This window comes from Nelumbo nucifera, chromosome 1 (assembly GCF_055504915.1).
Source record: "Nelumbo nucifera cultivar China Antique chromosome 1, China Antique-T2T, whole genome shotgun sequence".
Classification (NCBI taxonomy): Eukaryota; Viridiplantae; Streptophyta; class Magnoliopsida; order Proteales; family Nelumbonaceae; genus Nelumbo; species Nelumbo nucifera.
This window is the reverse complement of record NC_142649.1, coordinates 44363638-44388122: the sequence shown is the minus strand read 5'-3', so window position 1 is coordinate 44388122 and position 24485 is coordinate 44363638. Positions and strand designations below refer to the sequence as shown.

The 24485-nt window shown below is 41.4% G+C and overlaps 1 protein-coding gene across 4 annotated transcripts in view; it reads right to left on the bottom strand.

Annotated features, from left to right (window-relative positions):
• The window catches only part of LOC104586286 (indigoidine synthase A family protein), a 52805-nt gene extending 28869 nt beyond the window's left edge, over window positions 1-23936 (bottom strand). For 2 of the 4 annotated variants that reach the window (XM_010243461.3, XM_088896591.1), the window contains exons 1-4: window positions 23533-23884; window positions 22998-23109; window positions 21926-22036; window positions 21111-21193 (exon numbers count right to left, since the gene is read on the bottom strand). In XM_010243461.3, coding sequence (XP_010241763.1) covers window positions 21111-21193; window positions 21926-22036; window positions 22998-23109; window positions 23533-23595 — 369 coding nt within the window. In that variant the 5' untranslated portion in view covers window positions 23596-23884. Of the gene's footprint in view, window positions 1-2148; window positions 2209-21110; window positions 21194-21925; window positions 22037-22997; window positions 23110-23532 lie in introns of all 4 variants that reach the window. The other 2 variants (XM_010243459.3, XM_010243460.3) reach the window with 2 other exon arrangements.
• Between the last annotated feature and the right edge of the window lie 549 nt (window positions 23937-24485).

Below are 24485 nucleotides of genomic sequence, written 5' to 3'. Positions count from 1 at the left end.
AATTATTGGAAAAGTTGATGAGGGACTTATGGTGGGAACCAAGGGAGGAGAAGAAGAATCAAAAGGTAAATTGGGATTTGGTCTCTACAAGTAGGGCTGGTGGAGGATTAGGACTAGGTAATGTTCGAAATAAAAATGAGGCTTTGTTGGGGAAATGGTTGTGGAGGTTGGAAGGTGAGAGGGGGAAGTTGTGGACGAGAGTTATTTTCAGTATTTATGGTCAGGCAGAGGATGGTTAGGATACAGGAGGGTCTTTGGCAAGGTCAACTAGAGATTCTCCTTGTAAATCCATTCATGCCATTCTACCTTCCTTTCTACAGCACATCAGGTATGACCTTTATTCTAGGAATCAGGTAAAATTTTGGGAGCACATTTGGGTGGGTGATTTACCTTTGAAAAACCAATTTCCTTCTCTTTTCTCACTTTCCTGGTACAAGGGAAAGTTTGTGTCTAGTTTTCTGGTTCCTTCTCAGTCCAACTTTAGGTTTGATTAGGATCTGGGGTTAAGAGAGGCCTAAGGGATTCGGAAGCTGAAAATGCAATGAATTTGATTCAAATCCTAACTCCCTTTGAGACATTCTCTTGTGCTTCCTTCTTCAATTCCCTTTTGCATTCTACCAGTAATTTTGCACAAAGTTTACCAGTTAAGGAAGCTTGGGGTGAGCCAATTCCTCCGAGGGTTGGAGCTTTCTATTGGGAAGTTTTCTTGGAAAGATGTAATACCTGTGATTTACTCCATAGGAAAAGGCCTTATTGGTGCTTATCTCTTAGTTGGTGCATTCTCTATAAGGCTAATGGTGAAAGCTCCTACCACTTATTAATTTCTCGCCCTTTTGCTTCTGTTATTTGGGATTGGCTTCTTTCTCTTTTTGGTTGCAGGTGCCCCCCCCCCACCCCGTCGTCAAACATCATCCAAAGCTTGTTGTGCTCCTCGTTCCTTAGATGGCCAAAGAGAAGGGGTAGGATTATGTGAAGATGTATGAGGGCTGCTACTTGCTGGACTCTATGGGAGGAAAGGAATCACAGAAATTTTTCTTAAAAGGAAAGAAGTAAAGAAGGCATTGTTGAGGTCATAACAGTTCTCAAAGAACCATTCAACCTAAAAGCTTAAGTTATTAGGTGAGGTCCTTGAATAGGTTGATATTCTCTAAAACGCCCCCTCACACAAAAGCCCATTGGGCTTGAAGCGTGAACAAGCACAGGCCCACCCATACCTTGTGCTGAAACTTATTTAATTATAATGGGGGTAACGAGGATTGAACACTAGACCACTTGGTCAAAATGGCTCTAATACCATCTCAAAGAACCATTCAACCTAAAAGCTTAATCTGTTAGGTGAGGTCCTTGAATAGGTTGATATTCTCTAACAACAGTCAAGGTGGTGCATTGGATAAAATATGTACAGCTATTTGATGATGTTTCTACGGTTATGTTGTTGAACAACTAAATGGAAGTGGCTAACTCTGCATCGGCTCGGTTTTCCGCTGCTCCTGTGTGGTCACCAGTCACCTCCTAGCAATGGATTTATAAAGTTAAATTTTGATGGGAGTAATGAAGGTAACCCAGGCCCTTCAAGTGTAGGGGTGTCTTCAGAGATGAGGAGGGGAAGGTGTTTGCAATGTATTTGTGCTCCATTGGGGTTGGGGGCTCTTTTAGAGCTGAGATCTACGTTGTTCTGGAGGGTATTAGAAAGAGTAAGGAACTGAATACACAAAAGTTAATTATTGAAGGGGACTCAAAGTTGGTGTTAAGCTGGTTACAGAGGGGAGGTAGTCTTTGGATGTTTTCTAATGAAAGAAAGGAAATCAAATGGCTAACTAGGGGGGTGGACATCCAATTTTAGTGGGTAAAAAGAATAGAAAATGTGTTTGCAAATGCTTTGGCAAAGCAGGGGATGGGTAGGGATCAATTGTACTGGGCTGTATTGTAAGATGTTATTTTGCTCTCTTGTATAGAGTTAAGTCTTTTTAACTCTCTGGATTGTTGTACCTATTTCTTATTAATCTAACGAAATTCTGTTATTGATCAAAAAAAAAATCCCTAATAGGGGGCTCTTTGGATGCTTCAAGAACTCATGGTAAATTTAAGAGAAACGCAAAAAAAGTCATGGTGAGTTTTAGACAATATCCCTAAAAAAAGACTAGTCACCATAGAAGCAAAAAACATTGTCGAAGAAACTGTTGTTGCACCGTTGCCTCTGGTAGCCACCTGCAGACAGCGAAGACTTTAGTATGTAATGGCACTAGGGAAGTTAAAAGAATTTTTTCATAATAAATAAAATGACACTTTATCAAAATATAAATTTAACGCTTCCATCTCTCCAAACTACAAGATTTCACCAGAAAAAAAAAGGGAAAGAAATGAGAAAAAACAGTTACATATCGTCATTTGAAATAATACAATAATCAGAGTAAACCGAAAATTCAACCAAAAAGAGGATCTCTCAACATCTTCAAATTCCTAATGAGACAACCCAATTCAGAATGTTATTTCCAATATCAGCACATAAACTCTTGCAGATCAGTTTCTTCCTATAAAAAATTCTTCTGCTTCTTTCTCTTCAAATACCCCCAGCAGACTGCAAAAAGAACAATGCTCTAGAAAATTTTTGCCTTGTTACTTTCTGAAATAGATGCATGTTATGAAAATATTTTAAAAATGCATCTGTTATATGGTCAGAACAGCAAGAGAAAGAGAAAGAAAGTGAAAAAGAAAGAAAGAGAGAAGGAAAAGAGGAGTCAGATTAGGGCCAACTACTAGAAGAGAGATTAAGTATCCACAATCTCAATATATACCTGGTGCCCCCTTTAAGCATCATAAAATCCTGAATACTGCTTCAAGATGAGGAACCTGAGGTCATCTCATAAATTGGCTCACAACTCCAACAGCAGAGGACACATCAGGACGATAATAGATAATTGAGCTTCCCAACCAGCCTTCTATAATGTCCTGGATCATCTACAAATTCCCTTTGATCCAATGCAAGTTTAGAATTGGGATCCATAAGAATGGGTGCTGGTTTACACTCCAATGCTCCATCATACCTGTCTCAAGTAAATCCAATGTATACTAACCTTCTTTTTTTATCAGCATCCAATGTATAGTAATGTTGTGACAATGGGATCAAAGTAGTTGATCTCATAACTTCTATCCCCAGGAATTACCATAGCATGCCCAAATCTTTAGTATGGAATTTCTCTTGTAAAAATAATTTCAGCTCACCAATGCCTTATGATATCACTCCTTGTTATCACAATATCATCCACATAATCAACAAGAATGATTTTGCCTGCACCAAAGATCTTACTAAACACCGAATAATCTAACTAACATCTATGAGGCTAAACCCAATAAATGCATCTTTGAACTTGCCACACCAAGGCTCGAGGTGACTGTTTAAGCCCATACAATGCTTTCTTTAACCTACAAACTACTCCCCTACACTCCCCCAAGCAGCAAACCCAAGTGATTGCTTCAATATAAACTTTTTCTTTGAGATCACCATAAAGAAATGCATTCTTAATGTCCAACTGATACAAAGGCCAATGAAAAAGTGAAAAACAGAAAACAGAAAGCAAATTGATTTCACTATAAACCCAAGATCACCATAATGAATGTGATTATTTTAAATTTTTCTAATTTAATCATACCTACAAGTGAATGATTTGTACACTCTAAGGCTGAATATCGCATATGAAAAGTTTTCAATCATATATGATCCAATCTGCCCAGAGATGCCCACTAACAGAAATCACATTGCTCCCTTGTCTACGGCCTCTACAGCACTCTAGTATGGATCTGTTGACCACGAGTTTGTGTAGTTTGATCTCTGCTCTCTAGGGTAGAATGAAGTTCACTTCTAGAGCTCTCTAATATCTTACATAGAGAGGCATGTAGGAGAGTATGAGATCCAATTCGGGTTTCAACCTTAAGATTGGAGTCTCCATTCTATTGTATACAACATGGACATGAGATCCAATCTGAATACCTTGTACTGCCGCTAGAAGCTCAGCTCTAATAGAGTCTCCTATACCCACAGAGCCTGAGAATAAAGCTAATATATTACTTCTTTATCTCTCAGCACCCCACCTATCCCTGATGGACCCGGATTTCCTTGGCTGCTACCATCAAAATTCAGCTTTGTCCAGTCTTCTGAAGGAGGCACCCACACAGCTGGTACCCTGTTCTTCCTGATACTGCTACTAGCCACTGCAATCCAGTTCCTCCACATGTCATCAAAGGAATATATTTTAAAGGAATCTAATGATCTCAGCCAATGAATTGCCCTAGTCAAAATGCAATCCTTTACATTCTGAATATTTCTCTCCTTCTCTTGGAAGATCCTCGCATTTCTTTCTTCCCAAATTGTCCACAAAGCAGCAGCTCTAATGCACCTCCACATTGTTTTACCAATTTTTGTGGGCCACACAAAGAAGGAAGGATCAAAGATCTGATCTATGGTTGTGGTCAAATTCCATCTGCAACCAAACAAAGCAAAGATCCAACCCCAAATAGCAACAGAAAAATAACAGGTTAAAAGTAAGTGAGAGCAATCCTCACCATTAGCCCTGCAAAGTACACACCAATTAGGAGACAAACACATAGAAGGCCTTCTCTTCTGCAATAAGTCTGAAGTGTTGATTTTCCTATAGAACACCTCCCAGCAGAAAATAACAATTTTAGGAGGTATAGGTTTAGACCAAATCTCCTTAGCTGGGAAACCCACTTGTCCCGATGGAGAGCAAAGGAACTTAAAGAAGGAAGCACACGTGAAATAACCTTTTGGGTTAGGAGACCAAAGTCTCACATCAGATCTTCAAGGGTCCAAAAAAAAACACTTTCAAGTAGTCACAAAAGATCTGAGACACAGGAGAGTTCATGATCCCTCAAGCCCCTACGAAACCCAAAGTCGCAATTCAGAGAAGATGGAGATGCAGATTTGGGAGAAAGTGAGAAATTGTTTTACCCTTGTAGCAAGAAATGGAATAGAGAGAAGGGAAACTGTCCTTAAGGGCAGATTTGCCCACCCAGATGTCTTCCCAGAACAAAACAAAAGTACCAGAATTGACATCATACCTGATACAGTTGAGGAAAAAAGGAAGAATACTCTGAATTGCTTTCCAAGGAGTTGCCAAAGTGGCTCGACACGATACACCAGCATCCCATCCATCTCCCGAACTGCCATGTATCTATCACCTCATGCCAAAGTCTCTCAGTTCTAAGGGTCATCTCCACAACCATTTCCCAAGGAGTGCTTTATTCTTCAAAACTAAGTTCCCCAGTCCCAACCCACCTTCCTCTTTCCTCCTACACACAATTCCCCAATTTATTAAGTGTCCCTTTTTTCCTCTCCTGGCTCCCAAAGAAAATTTCTCATTAATTTCTCTAATTTCTTGGCCTCCCTAACAGGAATCCTAAACACAGAAAAAGTAATAAATCGGCAGATTTTCTAAGGAAGCTCTCAGTAAAGTAACTCTACCCCCTAAAGAAATATAGTTCCTTTTCCACGAGGCTAACCTTTTCCCAAACTTTTCTAGAACCGGGACCTAAAAGGTGCTCTCCTTAGGGTTGGCTCCTAGAGGAAGACCTAAATACTGTAAGGGCCAAGAGGAAATGGGACAACCTAGATACTCAGCTACCAACTCAATAGTCCTCTCATCTAGATTCACACCCACCACACAGCTCTTTTCCATGTTTATTTTAAGATTTGATACTCTCTCAAAGCGCTTTATCAAAGAATTGAGATTACTTACTATTCTCCTATCACCCCCTTCACAAAAGATTATTAGGTCATCAGAAAACTATAAATGGGTCACCCTAATCCCATTCCTTCCTATCCTCCAACCTCTCACTGCACCTTCCATGTCTGCCTTAGAGATCAAACTACTGAAAACATCTACAACTAGGGTAAAAAGAAAAGTGGGAAGGGGGTCACCTTGCCTTAACCCTCTAAAAGCTGGGAAGAAATCCTTGACTACCCCATTAACCAAGACCTAAAAGTGGCAAGAATTTATGCAGCCCTTTATCCAATTACACCATCTAACTCCAAACCCACAACACCCTAGGACCTCTAATAAGAAACTCCAATCCTCAAGATCATAGGCCTTTTCTAAATCCAGATTACAAAAAGAGCCTTGCTTTCCGGACTTTCTCATATCCTCCACACATTCATTAGCTATTAGAATCTGATCTGTTATTTATCTCCCTTGCACGAATGCTCCCTGGGCTTGACTAATGATGGAGGGTAGCACTACTTTAATCCTCAAGGACAACACTTTAGCCAGGATTTTGTAAATACTAGTCACCAAACTGATCGGCCTAAAATCTTTAGGATTTTTTGCTTCTTTCTTCTTAGGGATTAGAGCTATGAAAGTAGAATTAACTCCAGGGCTTACTTTGTTATTAACTTCAAATTCCTTAAACACAGCAGAAAGATCTTCTCTTACCACATTCCAGCAGTCTTGATAAAAAGCCATGGTGAAGCCATCTAGCCCAGGGGCTTTGGATATGTCCATTGAAAACACTGCATGCCTAATTTCCTCTTCTTCAAAACTTCTCTCTAACCAGCTTGCTTGCTCTTCATACAGCCTGGGCCAATCTAGACCTTCCAGCCTTAGTCTATTATTCAAAGGCTTCCCTGCAATTGATTTAAAGTGAACCACCAACACTTTTGCTATCTCATCTTGATTTGTGACTTCCTCCTCATCCACTTCTAATTTGGCCACAAAGTTTTTTCTTCTCCTCCCATTAGCCAACGCATGGAAAAATTTTGTATTGCCATCCCCTTCTTTGATCCATTTGTGTCTTGACTTTTGCCTCCAGGAAATCTCCTCTCTAAGAAGAACTTCTTTTCCAATTCTTTTTTTAAGCTACTTCTCAAAATCCTTTCTTGCTCATTCATAATTCTCTGGAATTCTTTGGAGTCTAGCTCATCAATCCTGGACATCAAAATATTCTTTCGATCCTCTACCCTTCCAAAATGCTCCCGATTCCACTCTTTGATCCTAGCTCTCAATCTCTTCAACTTTTTGTGGAACCTTACACCTTTCCACTTTACCCCTCTCAATTCTTCATTCCACCACTCACCAACCTTTATTTATACTTTTCTAAACAAACAATAATTACTCTTATACCCTCACTTAAGTGAGAGCCACATCAGCTAACTTAGCATCTATTCACAGTACAATTAACATATAATTTAATGTAAAAAGCCTATACTACCCTTCTACAGCCGACTCTAACAGAAGTAATCTCGGGCCTGAAAGTCAACATAAGCAAAAGTGAGTTAGTGGTTGTAGGTGAGGTGCAAGAGCTGACCAGTTGGGCAAAAGTGTGGGGATGCAAAGTGGGAAAGCTAACCCTAAAATATTTGGGAATGCCCCTAGATGCAAAATGTAACTCCAAACAATCTACAAGCCAACTGTAGAAAGACATGAAAAGAAACTGGCCACCTGGAAAGCTAAATACCTTTCTTATGGAGGCAAGGTTACCCTGGTGAAAAGTGTGTTATCCTCCCTCCCGATGTATCTTTTATCTATGTACCCAATTCCAGCAGGAATGGCTGCTATCATTGTTGTAGATCCCAAGCGGATAACCCACCATTAGATCATCGGGCCCATACTATTTAGGAAAGCTAGGCCCACACAGGTCGTGAAGCCCATGCAGCAGCAGTAGCGGCCCATGCAAACCTTCACAAACCTCCCCTGCGATTTGTTTACAACCGCAGGCCACGTCATAACCACCCACATGCATAGCTCGTGGTAACGATGAGCTGATAAGTGAGAAAGCCTATATAAGGAGGAAGGAGCTCCCTTGAAGAAGCTCCGTCGACTTAGAGTTCATCAATTGGTAACAAAGCCCCTGATCAACCATGCCCACCACTCGCAACCAATCACAAGAAGAAAGGATCGATTGGATGGAGGGAGAACTGAGAGGTATTAAAGACGTCCTCTCTGTTGTGGTGTCTCAGCTCGAACGGATGTCAACCCAGCCAAGCAAGGAGGCGGACCAAGAGGAATCGAGCAGCGGCGCCCTTCAACTGAATGGCACCTTCAACCTTCGCAACCCCAAATTGGTGCTCCCCACGTACTCAGGTGACGATCCTTCCCCCTGGATCTACCGTGTAGAGCGGAATTTTGATTTTCATGAGATTCCGGCAAGTCAGAGAGTACAGATTGCCTCCATCCATCTTAGTGGAGAGGTTAGTCTCTGGTACCAATGGTACCGCCGTTCACACCCGCAACTGTCCTGGCTAGACTTTGCTGAGGCCCTACAAATACGATTTGGTCCTTCCAGCTTCAAAAATTTTGATGAAGCTTTATCTAGAGTAAAACAGACTAGCTCCATTCGATAATATCAAGTTGAATTCGAGCGGCTAGCCATGAGAGTGCATGGATGGCCGAAACATGCTCTCACCAGCTGTTTTATTGGTGGCTTGAGGGAAGACATTAGATTGGAAGTGAAAAGCCTTGCAACCCCCTACTGTTTTAGCCACTGTGAGCCTAGCCCAACTGCATGAAGACAAGTTGAACCGGATTAGGAGGAATCAACGGCCAGGAATTCTCGAATCGTCTCCCAAGTCCTTGACATCCAAAACCAAGTTAACCCCGGTTCAACCACACCACCCACCGGCCCCCACTATGAGAAAACTCACCTAGGTTGAGATGTAGGCCTGTCGGGAAAAAGGATTGTGCTATAACTACGAGGAGAAATCTTCTCCGGGCCATAAGTGCAAGGCCCAACAGATGTTCCTCCTTCAAATTATTGACAACCCAGATGAGAGTGAAGATGTGGATACCAGACCCATGGTCTCCGACTAGGCGGAAGACTCCGTCGAGGAAAACCCAGAGATTTCACACCACGCCCGGGCTCCACTCCACTGAGACCATGAGAGTGTATGGTGTACTTAAGTGTAGAAAAGTGTGCATCTTAATTGACAGTGGGAGTTCCCTTAACTTCATCACTCTGGACCTAGCTCGACAAGTGGGCCTAGAGGTTCAGGCGGTTACTCCCTTTGCTGTTAAGGCAGCTAATGGATAGCAAATTCCATGTGATGGGTTGTGCAGGGTCGTGGGCCTTAGAATTCAAGGCCATGTGTTCAGTGTGGACCTATATCCTTTGGATTTTAGTGGGGATGACTTAGTCCTGAGGATCCAATGGCTTAAGCTCCTTGGGCCGACAGTATGTGATTAGACCATCTTGGCTATGGATTTCTGGACGAATGGGAAGCAATGCCATTTAAAGGGAATTGGGCCAACCGAACCGGCAGCAGGTTCAGCCCGACATGTTATCAATTACAGCCTTCACTCCAATGCAGTGACCTTGGTTTATTTGGGCTCATTGGGAGTAGGACCCACTATCTATTGTGACAACGGAACCCATACTGTTACGGAAGACCCCACTTTACAACAGCTCTTAGCAGCATATCAAGATGTCTTTGGAGAACCAAACAGCCTACCTCCTGTATGTACTCATGATCGCCACATCCCAATTCAGATGGGGCCCCAACTCACCAATGTCAGGCCTTACAGATACCCACATGTTCAACGGGCTGAAATTGACAAAATAGTAGCTAATTTGTTGTCCAAGCAATTGATACAACCGAGCCACAGTCCCTATTCTTCTCCAGTCCTTCTCGTCAAGAAGAAGGATGGAACGTGGCATTTTTGTGTTGATTATCGGGCCCTCAATAGCATCACTGTGAAGGATAGATGAGTTATTTGATGAATTGAAGCATGTTGTTTATTTTTCCAAACTGGATTTACGATCCGGCTACCATCAAATTCGGGTCCACCCAGAAGACATCCACAAAACAGCCTTTAGGACCCATGATGGCCACTATGAATTTTTGGTCAAGCCTTTTGGGTTGACTAATGCGCCCTCCACTTTTCAGAGCCTCATGAATGATATTTTCTGGCCCCACCTCAGGTGCTTTATCTTGGTGTTCTTCGATGATATCTTTGTCTATAATAGTGATTGGACTTCTCATTTAGAACATTTGGAGTTAACCTTGGGATTCTCCGGCAACATCAATTATTCGCCAAGCCCACCAAGTGCACATTCGACCAGACACAAATTCAGTATTTGGGACACGTAATTTCGCAGGGTATTGTAATGACCGATCCTAAGAAAATTGTGGCAATGACTCAATGGGCTCGACCCAAGACCATTAAGAGTTTGTGGGGTTTTCTGGGCCTCACCGGTTACTACAGAAGGTTCATAAAAGGCTATGCATCTCTAGTCGCCCCTCTTACAGCTCTGTTGAAGAGAGAAGCCTTTACTTGATCAAAACAAGCAGAAGTGGCATTTGAATCCCTCAAAAAAGCAATTACTACACCGCTTACCTTGGCATTACCCAACTTTACCAAGCCTTTTGTGGTGGAGTGTGATGCATCGGGCAAAGGAATCGATGCAGTTCTGATGCAAGAGGGACACCCTATTGATTATTTCAGTAAGTTCCTGTCAGCCCAAGCCCAATTAAAGTCTACTTACGACAAGGAGCTGATGGCCTTGGTGCTCTTCTGTGCACAAATGGAGAGCATACTTATTGGGGTGAAAATTCACAGTAAGGACTAATCAGAGGAGTCTCAAACACTTGATGGAACAAAGGATTCTTAACCTTGAACAACAGAAATGGGCCAGCAAGTTAATGGGCTTTGATTTCACCATTGAATACAAACCTGGTCCATCCAATACAAGCTGACACTTTATCCAGAAGAGAGGAAATGAACTCTTTGACAGCCTACAGACCTCTCCACCCCTTGCTTGATCGCATCAAGGAAGAAGCCCAACAAGATGATGAATTAAAACTGATTCGGGAGCAGTTGGGATCAGGGGCAAACCAAGTAGCGGGGTACTCCCTGGTGGGTTCAGACTTATTCTACTAGGGGCGACTGGTGATAGCGCCTAAATCTGTTTTTCACACAGACCTTTTGAAGTTGTTCCATGAATCAGTAGAGGGAGGTCATTCTGGGATGATCAGGACTTATAGGCGCCTAGCAGCCCACTTCTATTGGCGGGGAATGAAGAAGGCGGTACAGGATTTTGTTGCAAGTTGTTCTGTATGCCAAACTCAGAAATATCAGGCCCAAACTCCAGCAGGTTTGCTACAGCCCCTACCCATTCCAGATCAGGTGTGGGACGAGGTAACTATGAACGTTATTACGGGATTGCCTAAGTCTGGAGGGATGTTTTTTATACTGGTTGTTGTGGATAGATTGAGAAAGTGCACGCACTGTTGTGCTTTCCCACCACTACAAGGCATCTCAAGTAGCTCAGGCCTACATTCGTGAAGTGGCTAAGCTCCACAGTACACCAACAACTACCATCACGGATCGGGACGCCACTTTTGTAAGCCGATTCTGGGAAGAATACTTTCGGGACACAGGGTACTCTCACTTATCATTCCACCAGCTACCACCCACAGACTGACAGACAATCAGAAAAGTAGTTAACCATTGTCTAGAGACCTATTTCAGATGTTTCGCAGGAGAGAAACTTACTCAGTGGCTGAAATGGCTCCCATGGGCTGAATTTCGGTATAATACCACTTATCATGTTACTATAGGGACCGCCCCATTCAAGATCTTGTATGGAAGGGAGCCACCCTCAGTGTTACCCTATGAGAAGGGCACTTCAGCAGTTGCGGAGGTCGAACAGCAGCTTGAAGCCAAAGATGAAGCACTTCAATCACTCAAGAGTCACTTACTCAAGGCTCAGAATTACATAAAGATGCAGTATGATAAGAAACATCGCGAGGTGGAATACCAAGTGGGGGACCTGGTCTACTTGAAACTACAACCTTACTGACAGTCATCACTGGCAAAAAGAGCTTAGCAGAAGTTCTCACCCCGCTTCTTTGGCCCCTTTCGCATTTCAGGGAGAGTGGGAGCAGTGGCTTACAAACTAGACTTGCCGAATATTGCCCGACTCCACCCAATATTTCATGTCTCGCTCCTCAAACCATGCCGGACAGATGCAGCTTTGGTGAAGCCACTATTGCCTGAGTTTACGAGTGAAGGGCAGATGATTGTTGAGCCCAATGTCATCACGGACATCCGCTGGATAAAGATGGGTCATAAAGTGGTGAAGCATGCCTTTGTTCAGTGGACGAACCTTCCCCCAGAAGATGCCACTTGGGAAGACCTCAGTCGGTTGCAAGAACAATTTCCCCATCTTGACCTTGAGGCCAAGGTCGTTCTTAAGGGTGGGGAGATGATAGATCCCAGGCGGATAACCCACCATCAGATCACCAGGCCCATACTGTTCAGGAAAGCCAGGCCCACATGGGTCGTGAAGCCCATGCAGCAGCAGTAGTGGCCCAAGCAAAGCTTTACAAACCTCCCCTGCGATTTGTTTACAACTGCAGGCCACGTCATAACCACCCACATGCATAGCTCATGGTAATGATGAGCTTATAAGTGAGAAAGCCTATATAAGGCCTATGGGTAGAACAGAATTCCCAGGGAAATCATAACCAACTTATTTCCTTCCCTCTTTCTCTTCTTTCTCTCTCTCTTAATTCTGTTTCTAGAGGAAGGAGCTCCCTCAAAGAAGCTCCATCGACTTGGAGTTCATCACATTGAAAAGATGGGGGAATTCCTCTGGAGAGGCTGTAAAGAGAAGAAGTACCACTTGGTAAACTGGAACAAGGTCTGTCAGCCCAAATCCTTAGGGGGGTTGGCGGTTAGAAGGGTGAAAAACATCAATACTGCAATGCTAGCAAAGTGGTTTTGGAGATTTGGGGACAGTCAAGGAGGGTTGTTGATAAGGGTGGTCCAGGTCAAGTGTAGTGAGAAATTTTGGATGGGATCCAGGAACTTCAAATCAGTCCTATGGGTGCTCGGTTTGGAAAGAAATTGAAAAGGCCTATCACTTGTTTGAAAAAGGTGTGAATTTCAAGGTAGGAAATGGGGAGAGGGTCAAATTTTGGAAGGATTTTGGTGTGGGGAGAGGCCTTTTTACGAAAGGTTCCATGCTTTGTTTGAAGTCGCAGTAAACAAAGAAGCTAAGGTTGCTGAAAGCTTGCAAATCCAAGATGGTATCTTGGTATGTATCCCACAATTCAGTAGGCATCTAAATGATTGGAAAGTGGAGGAGTGGATGGAACTACTGCTACTCCTTTATAGTACACAGGTGGAGTCAGCGAGGTCTGACAGTAGAATCTGGAAGCGGGAGAAGACTGGTAGATTCACAGTTAAATCTTTTTACAAGGCCTTGGACAGTGCAGGACATTCAGTTCCAACCCACATAATCTGGTATAAAAATGTGCCTTCAAAAATATCTTTTTATGTCTGGACGGCCTACCTCAACAGAATACTTACAAGGGACAACCTCTATCAGAAAGGTGCTGTACTGGATTCAACTAGCTGTGTTCTATGCAAAGGATAACTGGAAACAGTGGATCACCTTTTACTGTACTGCAGTTATTCCTCAGAGATCTGGAACAGAATTTCACACTTGTTTGTAGTGCAAAGCTGTTGCCCAGGATCGGTAGAAGACTTTGTAAAGGGTTTGGAGGGTGCAAGGTCTGAGTAAAAGAGGAAAATTGGTGTGGAATTTAACCCCAGCAGTGGTATTCTGGTGTCTATGGCAAGAAAGAAACACTTGGGTCTTCAAGAGCAAGTTCCGTTGACTCCATTTTCAGAAAATTGTGGGGAAGATGTTTTCTTGGTTGTCTGGTCAAAGGCTGTTGAGGGGTGTAGGTTTTGAATACTTTTTTGAACATGCTATGCTTTTTGTAAAGCAGGGTGGGGATCAAGGCTAGAGGGAACAGTTTTTTTCTTGTTTCCTTAGTACATCATCTTGCTATACATTTTTTGTCCATATTAATAAAATGATACTTTACCTTCTCTCAAAAAGAGAAAAAAAAATGATGATATCCAAATGGTGTCTTCGCCATTATCTCTTCAATTTTCTGGAGAGATACGATCTGTGTCTTGTTGTTGAAGGCTCTTATCCGATGAGGTGGGTTGGAAACATGGTTTTGTGGAGGAAGGTGAACTGCAAAAGTTTTCAGGGGTCTTCTGAGAATGTGTGGAAGACAAATGATCAGTTCAAACAGGAGGTCTCAGAGGTTGAAGATGAGGCTATTTCCAGAATTATAGGCAAACGTTTAATTGATGGGGGCAGTGTGGCGGGTCCTGATGATAGTGGAGGTGGGAAGCAAAGAGTCAGGGAGGGAATGAGGTGAAGTGTTTTAAAAATTTGAGGGGATGGCTGAGGTGGGTTCGAAAGAGGAAGGGGACTCAACACCTGTGAGCTCTAGGGTCGAGAGGCGCCTGAGTGGGCCCGCTTTAAAAAGAAAGGGCCAGTGGATTTAAGTAGGAGAAGTTGAAAGATTTAAGAGGGAGGGGCAATTTGGGAAGGTTTAAAAGAATCTCTAGGAACTCGAGTGGTTTGGTTACGTGGGATAGGGGCAGTAAAAAGAAAGGAACCTTATGTGAGAAGTGGGTTTGGGTTAAAATGAGATTTGGATCTGGACTGAGGGAAGAAAGAAGCATGGGAGGAGAAGAGTTTGAAGGTCATAGAAGACAATTGCTCCAAGTCTACAACTGCATTTAAACTTTAGAGATTCAGACGGCTTTAGTAGGAAAGATAATGATGACGGATAGTGTGGGGTTTCTGATGGTTCTGAACGACTCAAATAAGTTGTTTGTAGTCATGAATGTGATTCGACTTCTACAAAGTATTTGCTAAACCAAGTGAGGGAGGACATCGTGTGAGTAGAAATCTGCGGAATTAAAAAAATATGAAAGAAAGTAGTTTCTTGGAGAGAGAAGGAAGAGAAAAGGAGAAGAAGAGAAGTTGAAAGAAAAGAGAGCAATAATTCCAGCCGCCCCTTCACTTATTATTTATACTAAAATAATAGAACAGCATATATAACACTCAAAAAACATAATAAAATTTGGAGTCACATAACTACTGTGGTCCCCACCTCCTATCTAACAACTAACATAAACATCTACTCAGAAAAACATCATAAAACTAATTAATCTTCAACACTCCCCCTCAAGTTGGGAGTAAATGTCACACATTCCCAACTTGTGTAGATCATGTTCAAGCTTGTTCCTTGCCACCCCTTTAGTGAGAACATCAACCAGCTGCAACTCTTATAAAGTGTCTATCAACTTCAATGTGTTTTGTCCTTTCATGCTGAATTGGATTGTGGGCAATATTGGTTGCAACCTGATTATCATAGTATAACATCATAGGTTCTTCTGCTTTCACCCCAATCTCACTCAAAAGAGATCTAACCCAAAGAAGTTCTAAGACACCATGAAACATGGATCTATACTCAACCTCTGCACTTGACCTTGCCACAACCGCTTACTTCTTACTCTTCCAGGAGATCAAGTTTCCACCTACAAAGGTGCACACTCCTGATGTAGATCTCCTGTCATCTAAGCATCCTGCCCAGTCTGCATCTATATAAGATTCTAGCTTCAGATTCTCATGATTTGAGAAAAGAGTACCTCTGCCAGGGTGTTTTTTTAGATATGCAAGTATTCTCTCAATAGCTTCCCAGTGCTGAATATATGGTCGTGTCATACACATACAACAGTCGGCCCACCATTCTTTGATATCTTCACACATCTTTTACCAATTCACCATCCACACCATTAATTCTGTGATTTGGATCAATAGGAGTGTTTGCTGGTTTGGTCCCCAGCTTCCCAGTCTCTCGTAGTAGGTCAAGTACATACTTTCTCTGTGAAATGAGAATCACATGCTTGGATCTTGCAACTTCAATCCCTAAGAAGTATTTGAGCTCACCAAGATCTTTGATCTCAAATTCTTGCTGCAATGATTTTTTGAGATCATCAATCTCCTCTAGATCATTTCCTATCACCACTATATCATCCACATACACAATCAAAACTGACACCAAAGCATCTCTCCTCTTCACAAAGAGGGGTGTGATCAGATTGTGTCTGTGTGTATCCAAAACGAATGAGTGCCCCTCTAAACCTGTCAAACCAAGCCCTAGGTGACTGTTTCAGTCCATACAGAGATTTTCTGAGTCTGCACACCTTTCGTTTACCAACATTTTCATAAAAGCCTACTGGAATGTCCATACATACCTCCTCCTGTAAGTCACCATGAGGAAAGCATTTTTGACATCAAGCTGGAACAAGGGCCATGAATAGGTGGCTGCTAGAGATAAAAGAATACAAACTGAACTCATCTTAGCTACTAGTGCAAAGGTTTTCAGATAATCAACGTCATAGGTCTGAGTATACTCTTTTGCTACCAACCTTGCCTTGTACCTCTCTATCTTGCCATCGGCCTTATACTTCACTGTGAATACCCATCGACATCCGACTGTCTCCTTGTTTGGGGGAAGATCAACTATTTCCCAAGTTTGGTTTTTGACTAAAGCATCCATCTCATCTTGCATGGTTGTTTTCCACTCAGGTTTGGAGAGAGCCTTAGTAACATTCCTGGGTATAGACACAGAATCCAGGGAAGAAAGAAAAGCACGGTAGGAGGGTGATAAGGCACTATAGGAAAGATGGTGTGAAATGCAGTAGGTTGTACACTTTCTCTTCCCCTTACGAAGTGCAATGGGAAGATCAAGGTCAGTGGGATCAGCTGCAACAGTGGTGTTAGGAACAAAAACATTATCATCAGAAAACATAACAGGCTCAAGAGGAATACCTGGAATTGTATCTGCCGAATCTGGAGTTTCAGAAAGACTGACAGAGAGTGGTGTGGGTCGAGGATGTGTGGAGTCAACCATCATCTACCGGCGCTGATATTGTTGTGAGGCTGCCCGTAGTGGCTCAGATAATGAAACTAGAGGTGCAGGTACTGGCTGAACTGATAGTGCAGGTGCTAGCTGAACTGATGGTGCAGGTGCTGGCTGAACCGATGGAGGCACCACAGAAGCAGGAAGAGGAACAGATTGTGAGTTCTCCTCCCCAAAACTCCCCCACTGAGGAGAACCACTCGAGAAGAAGAATGTGGATTCAAAAAATGTAACATCCATAGTGACAAATCTGCTCCTCGACACTGGGTCATAACAGCAATACCCTTTTTGGTTCTGAGCATACCCAAGAAAAACACATTTCTTGGCCTTAGGATCAAATTTCTTGCAATGAGGGCCAAGAATGTGAACAAAAGAAACACAGCCAAAAACCCTTAGAAGTATATGAAATATCTTTCCATCTGGAAAAAGGAGGCAAAATGGCACCTTAAACCCCAAAGTCCGTGAAGGAACACGGTTAATCACATGTACGACTGTAAGAACTGCATCTCCCCAGAACTGCACAGGGACTGAAGCACGCACCATAAGACTCCTTGCCACCTCCACAATGTGTCTGTTTTTCCTCTCAGCAACTCCATTCTATTGTAGTGTATATGCACAACTGCTCTGATGAACTACACCATGTTCTAAGAGATACGTGGTTAGATCCTTCTCAAAGTACTCTCTGGCATTATCTGATCTAAAAACCTTAGTTCTCACTCCAAATTGTGTGAGAACCATCTGGTGGGATTGTCGTACTAAGCTAGGAACCTCATCACGTGATTTCATCAAATATAGCCAAGAATATCGTGTATAATCATCCACAAACAAGAGAAAGTAACGGAATACTCCCATGGAAGGGATTTGATATGGCCCCCATACATCAGTGTGAACAATATTAAAAGCAAAAGTACTTCTCAAAGTACTCTCTGGCATTTCCTAACTGACAACTCTCACACTCCAAAGTAAATAATTGAACAGACTCAAACAACTTTGGGAAAAGACATTTCAAAGAATTAAAAGAAAGATGTCCCAAGCGATTGTGCCAAAGCATAATCTGGTTTACTGACTCTGACCAATTACTACTGCTACTACTAACATGATGACCCTAATGTCTTGGAATCTCATCCAGAAGGTAGACTCCATTCACCTCACGACCACTCCCAATCATCTTCTTTGACTCCAGATCCTGCAAAACACAATTACTAGGAAGAAAGGTCACTGAACAATTCAATTTTTTTGTCAAAGAACTAATAGATAGTAGGTTGGTATGAAGTCTAGGGACATGTAAAACAGAGGAGAGAGTTATATCATTGGTCACTGTAACTGTCCCCTTCCCAGCAATAGGCATCTGTGAACCATCTATTGTAGAGACTTTGTCTCTACCAGAGCACAACTGATAGGAACTGAAAATGGTAGGGGCATTAGTCATATGCTCAGATGCTCCTGAGTCTATAATCCAGGGAGGTCCCTCCTTACCTGAAGTGGATGCAAGATTCGCAGTTGCATATGGACTACCTGTATGTGCAAAGGAAGTGGTGTAGTTGGCTCTTGCATTCTGCTGTCCATCTGGAAGGCTAGGGCTGGGTGAATCTTTCTTACTCATAAGCTGTCCAAATCTCTCCAATTCTGTTGTCACTGCTGCTACTGCAATGGATTCCCAATCAATTTGGGAGAGAGGGGCTGAAGAGTCTCCTGTAGTGGCTACATTTGCATTTCCCTTATTGTTTCTTATCCGAGCAGGCATAAGATTTGGATGAAGCTTCCAACAAGTGTCCCTGGTATTCTTAGGCTTCTTGCAATAATCACACACCAAGTCCTTCTTATCTTCCCTTCTAGTCTCACTACTCCCCCTGTCTCCATTCGGCTTAGGTTTTGTTGTACTAACCATAGCCGACTGGTCAATCCCAGCCTATCTCAGCATTACATTCCTCCTACTCTCCTCTCCAGAGACAAAAGCATAGGCCTGAGAGAGTGTCACACCCTCCCTAGAAAGAATATGCTGCCTAGAAATGTCAAATTCAGGGTTCATCCCTGCCTGGGAGATACCCTAATTTTCCACGAGCACCAATAGCCATCTTAGCTGATTGTGCCCACTCCAAATAATTTGTGCCATCAAGTTTTACTGTAGTAATGATCCCAAACCCAAAAATATCACTACTACCTCCAACACCCAATCCCACAGTACCGGTAGATTTCATCTCGATATTCCAACTCTCCATTTTACTTCAAACAGTTCAACAGTAAGAAAACATAGATTGGAGATCTTCAAAAAATAATTTAATACCACACACACAGAAACCAACCCTTCCGGAAGAAGAAAACCCTAGCTGGAGGGAAATCTCTCTCCTCCCCATGCCTCCCAATAGAGAGAAAAGTGAATCGATCACTCCGGGAGGCCTAGAAAATTTTAGAAACCAAACCACCCTCTTCAGAAAATCAAAAGAAAACTAACAATACCTGGGCGCCCAAGATCATATCAAAAACAAAGAGTCCCAACTTTTCTGGGACTCTTCCCCGTACTCCAGTTCTCCCTGATTTTGATGCCGAACAGTAGATGACCTTCCTAATGTCTAGATCCCACCAAAAACTCCAAGAACTGGGCAATCTATAGTAGATCGATCAGCCCTTTACTTCTTCATGCAATCGGCTGATCTAGGGCTGCATGAGAATGCTTCAAGAAACCCTAGTCGTTGCTCTGATACCAAGTAGAAATCTGCTGAATTAAAAAAAAATATATGAAAGAAAGTAGTTTCTTGGAGAGAGAAGGAAGAGAGAAGGAGAAGAAGAGAAGAAGAGAAGTTGAAAGAAAAGAGAGCAATAATTATGGCCGCCCCCTTCACTTATTATTTATACTAAAATAATAGAACAGTACAAAGACAACTATGCCCTTATAGGGCAGCAAAACATAAAACAGCATATATAACACTCAAAAAACATAATAAAATTTGGACTCACATAACTACTATGGTCCCCACCTCCTATCTAACAACTAACATAAACATCTACTCAGAAAAACATCATAAAACTAATTAATCTTCAACAGTGTGCTGACAAAAGACCAATGGCTTTGAAGGGGAGGCCGATATTGGTAGCCAAAGGAATAGCAATGAATATCTAATTGAAGAAGTGATAGTTGGAAGGATTGGAGTCGAGTTGGGTAAGAAAAGGTTGGCCTGTTCATGTGATTACTGGTGAAGGGTCGATGGCTGTGAAGAAGCCTAGAGGATCACGTCTCATCTTGTAAACGTTACTAAAGTGTTCTCGTATTTGAAAGATGGAATTTTTGGGGCTGGTCCTAGTAATAAATATAAAAGAGTATTCACAAGAAAAAAGCCACAATTCATAAGACTTTTGATGAATTAGGCAGGCAGATTACTGTTGCTCTGAGTTCTGAAGAAGGGGAACTGAAGTGGAATGGAGTTCTTGAGGTGAAGGAAAAAGAGGGTTTTGGTGAAGCTGGGAGGAATGTTGGAGAATTGAAATCAGATTTTGAGAAGAGGAAGAATGGAGGATTGGATTTAAGAAATTTCGTGGAGAGGGATGTGGAAGTAGGTAAAGCTTTGGGTCTTTTTTTTCTGGGCGGTGAATCTTTTGTAAGAAGGGTTTTTGAAGAGTTTGAGAGACAGAAAAAGGAAGAGTGCGTAAAGAGCATCATTCCAAAGGAAGGGGGAGAGGCGTGGGATGAGGGAGAGGGACAGAAAGAGGTCCTTGACGTGGAGCAATTGTGGTTGTCGGGAGGAGGGTAGGGAGGTGGTTTCTTCTGGTTTTTAGAGTAAATTGGTGTGGATGTTTGTTGTTTTTTAGGGATGTTTTGGAGTTGATGTCATCTTGAGAGTGGATTTTTTATTTTGTTTTCGTATGGTCTCTGGGAGGTGAAATCCTGTTTTTGGTCTAGGTCCTGTGTTTATAAGCTTGCTTTGTGAAGTAGGGGTGAAATGGTTCTTCCTTCGGGTGATTTAATTTCACCTTTCTCTTGTAAATTTTTTTATCTTTAATGAAATTTCTATTTATACGTCAAAAAAAAAAAATCTGACCCAAATGCTAGGAAAGTCTTGAATGGAAAATGATGCCCGTATGAGCTACAGATGTGATAATATGTCAGTGTCAATATACACAGCATATATAAGTTTAACAATTAGGAACCAGAACACAAAGTTATAACCAAGGATTACATTGATCTCTATGTCCCATTGCAAATGCTTTCCAATAAGACCTCTTCCTATTCAATAGTTAGAGTGTTTTCTATGTAACCAACACCATATAGTTGGGAACTTGGGATAAGGCTTGATGATGATGATGACTCTGTAAGGATACAAGTTTCATCAATTTTCAATTTATACTCGATTAGACAATAACTCACAACATGTGCAATATCCCTTCGAGCTGTCTTTTGAGCTCTAGTGCCCAGATTTGCAAGCCTCTCCAACTCTTCATCATTCAGACCTACCAAAAAAAAGAAATGAATTTGCATGAAAGGGGAAAAATAGATGGACAGGAGTGAAGCTTGTCAAAGGTTCCCATCTATATATTGTCAACACCCTACAATCAGAAGCACAGCTGAATTTAAAAAAAAAATACCATGGTAACACAATATTGGTTTGATATTCAAGACTGTTCACATCAAACGAATCATAGGAACCAATTACCATGTGCAGTTATTCCTGATTCTCTTTCCCACTGATTGCTCAATTAATTGAAAGGTTCTCAAATAAAAACCCTGATGCAATAGTATGCTAATCAAAGATTTGAATGCATTTTTTAGTAAAGCATGCATGAGCCAATAGACATATGCAGTTCCTCCTGATTTATTTTCCTTTGATTCATTTTTTAATTAATTGAAATGCGCTTAGATATAAAACCTATGCAACATATTCTGCTAAGCAATGGATTTAATAAACTTTTTTATTATATAAATGTAGCACATTCAAATTCTAGATTTTTTAAAACAATTGTATGATAGTGTTCCCTTAATAGAATTACCTTTTTTTAGAATAGAATTATCATCAGTAGAACATAATTTTCGCTTTCACCTTTTGGGGGAGAGATAAGAAAGTTTATCTCCCCTCTTCTATTTGTAGTTTCTTGATTTTTATTTAATGAATCTTATTCAAACCATTTGAATCCTTCTAACAAGAACTTCTAATAAATGTTAAATATGGAATGAAAGAAAGATACCTATGCATGGTACACCATCCAAAATAGCAATTGTAGCTGGAATGGCTCCATTCTCCCTTACAATACTCTCCACCTCTTTTGCAGTCTGTAAGTTCTGAGGGTAGGGCATTCCTGAATGGAAATTATAAATAAAGTCAAGAGTGTAAATAACATAAAGGTTCATCATGTAAATATGCACTTTTTTCTTATTTTTTGAGTAGGAGAGAGAGGACCATTACCCAAAGTTGATCCCAGCTATGGGGGGTCTTGGGAAGGGTGAACCAGATACAGACCAAACCTTTGGCATTTTCCAGCACAAAGTGGACATTCTCAACTTGAACCCCTCATTCTCAAGTTTGTCAGCCTAAGACTTTCCCATTGCACCGAGCAATGGCACCGATCAAAACATTATTATAGTATTAATAAAGATGTTCAAAAAAATCCTCAAGCCAAATGTGTAATTGTGATAAAGAAGCAGGAATGCACAAGGTACCACTTAAGCACAGTAACAAAAAAGTTTAAATTTGTTCTGCCTATTGTGTGAAGCATAGCTGCTGGGATGGTATGGTAATTAGTGCTAGTGAATAACTCCATAGACTCATTAGAAAATCCCATCAAATGAGTATACAAAGTTCTTCCAGGTGAAACAAACAATGAATACTGAATGTATAACCAGCCCAGCAAAGGAAGTCAATTCTGATGGTGTGAAGGAAAACCCAACCAACCAATAGAATGACCCAAATCAAGAACGAGTGACAATGGAGAAAAAGAAAAAGAGTATTAAGTCTAGGATGTTTGAGAGACAATGATCGAAAATCAATCAGAGGCAATTCAGAGATCGTTGGTTTTCACCCGTTATTCCTCCTGAAATTCTTTGTTTTCTTGCTCTAGGCTAATGAATAGAGTGTTTGCTTCTTGTATTGTTTTCAGGATCAGGTTACACGCCCCATCCCCCCACTCGCCTTTTCTTGATAATTCAATAAAGCTTTTCTTTCAAAATAAAAAATTAATAATCCTTGTAACTGGTCTGCTGCCAAAAACATTCTAATTGAATCCACTAAACCTGGTTGAATAATATGTAAAAAAAGCATACCATGTGAAATAATGGTGGACTCCAGAGCAACCACTGCATTCCCACGTGATAAAGCCTCAGAAACATCTGGTGATATCTTCAAGTAGCATCCACCATTACCATCTTTATCGCCCTATGAAGTAAAATCTAGACTAAGTAGTTTGCAAATTACCCTATTTCCATACTACATTTTAAGATATAAACGAGAAATAGCAAAGAAAAGTCAATCGTCAATCGATGTACATATGAAAAGAGCTTTCATGCTGCTAATTTTTATAATAAACTATAAAGGAGGAAACAAAACAAATATTTAATATATAGCCGATGATCAGTATTTCTTTCATTTTAATTCCTGCAACAGAACCTATGAACACAGTCATAGTCAAAACGAATAAACTAATCTTTCTTTACTTTTTTTCTTTTGCCTTGCCAATTGCAAGCAAGCAAGGAGAGGTAGACTGTTAACAGGGGATTAACTATCTGGACCTCAAATTTACTCAAACAAAAAAGGTCTAGAAGACCCAGAAAGGGAAAGCAAAGGATCATCATTATCTACCTTGTCTGTGTGTTGAAAATGCTTGCGAAGATTAACCAGCCTCGAGAGTGCCTTCGACGACATGTCTGGTCTGGAGAGAGGTAAGATGCGAGAGAGCGACAATAAAACAAAGAAAATATATTTTTAAGTTTCCTTTCCTCAGTGACTGACTCCCCAAGCCGGTTGCGGTCGATGGTTCTTTCCCATTTTCTCGTTTTCTATACGCCGTTGATGGTTATCATATTCCAAACCCAATTCAGAGATTCCAGCCATGGCGGTTGAAAGTTGAAACCTTCCAGAGAGTGTACCATACCACCCAGAGGCCACAGCGACATGTGACATTAGTCCTCACCAAATTGTCACAAGTGACCATTTTTTCGCCATCAAGTGTCTTTGGGGGGATTTACACATTTTCTATGGAGAATGGGAAAATGAAGATATTATTATTGTAATTATATAGTATGATTTTTTAATATTTTAATGCAATTTTTTGTGATAATAGAGATAGCTAGTTGAGTGGTGTCAAGACCATGTAAAGGTTAAATACGATGTCCCTCAACACAAACTTGTGTGCTTGTATTTACTAACTATTATAATATAAAAGTGTTTTTTACCAATTTGTGTCATCTTTGTTCCCTTTGTTGTGTTATTACTTTATTTCGTAGGCTTATTCAATGCATACCAAGTGTCGCATGGGGTCCTAATGACTAGTCTCATGATAGTTGGTATCAGAGCAACCGTGACATTCAACACACATTGGACCCCATTGGTCAGCCCACATTCAGCACAAACAATAAAGAGCAATTGCGACATCACCGATGACATACTACATGGGTTGGCTCAAGCCCACAACACTGATGAGGCACCCATCGACAAGCCTACCAAAAATCAAGCCCTAAAGAGTTGTACAACCAAAACAAGCAAGTGGGACAAATCCATTGATCAATTAGCAAGCATGGACATGCATATCCTAT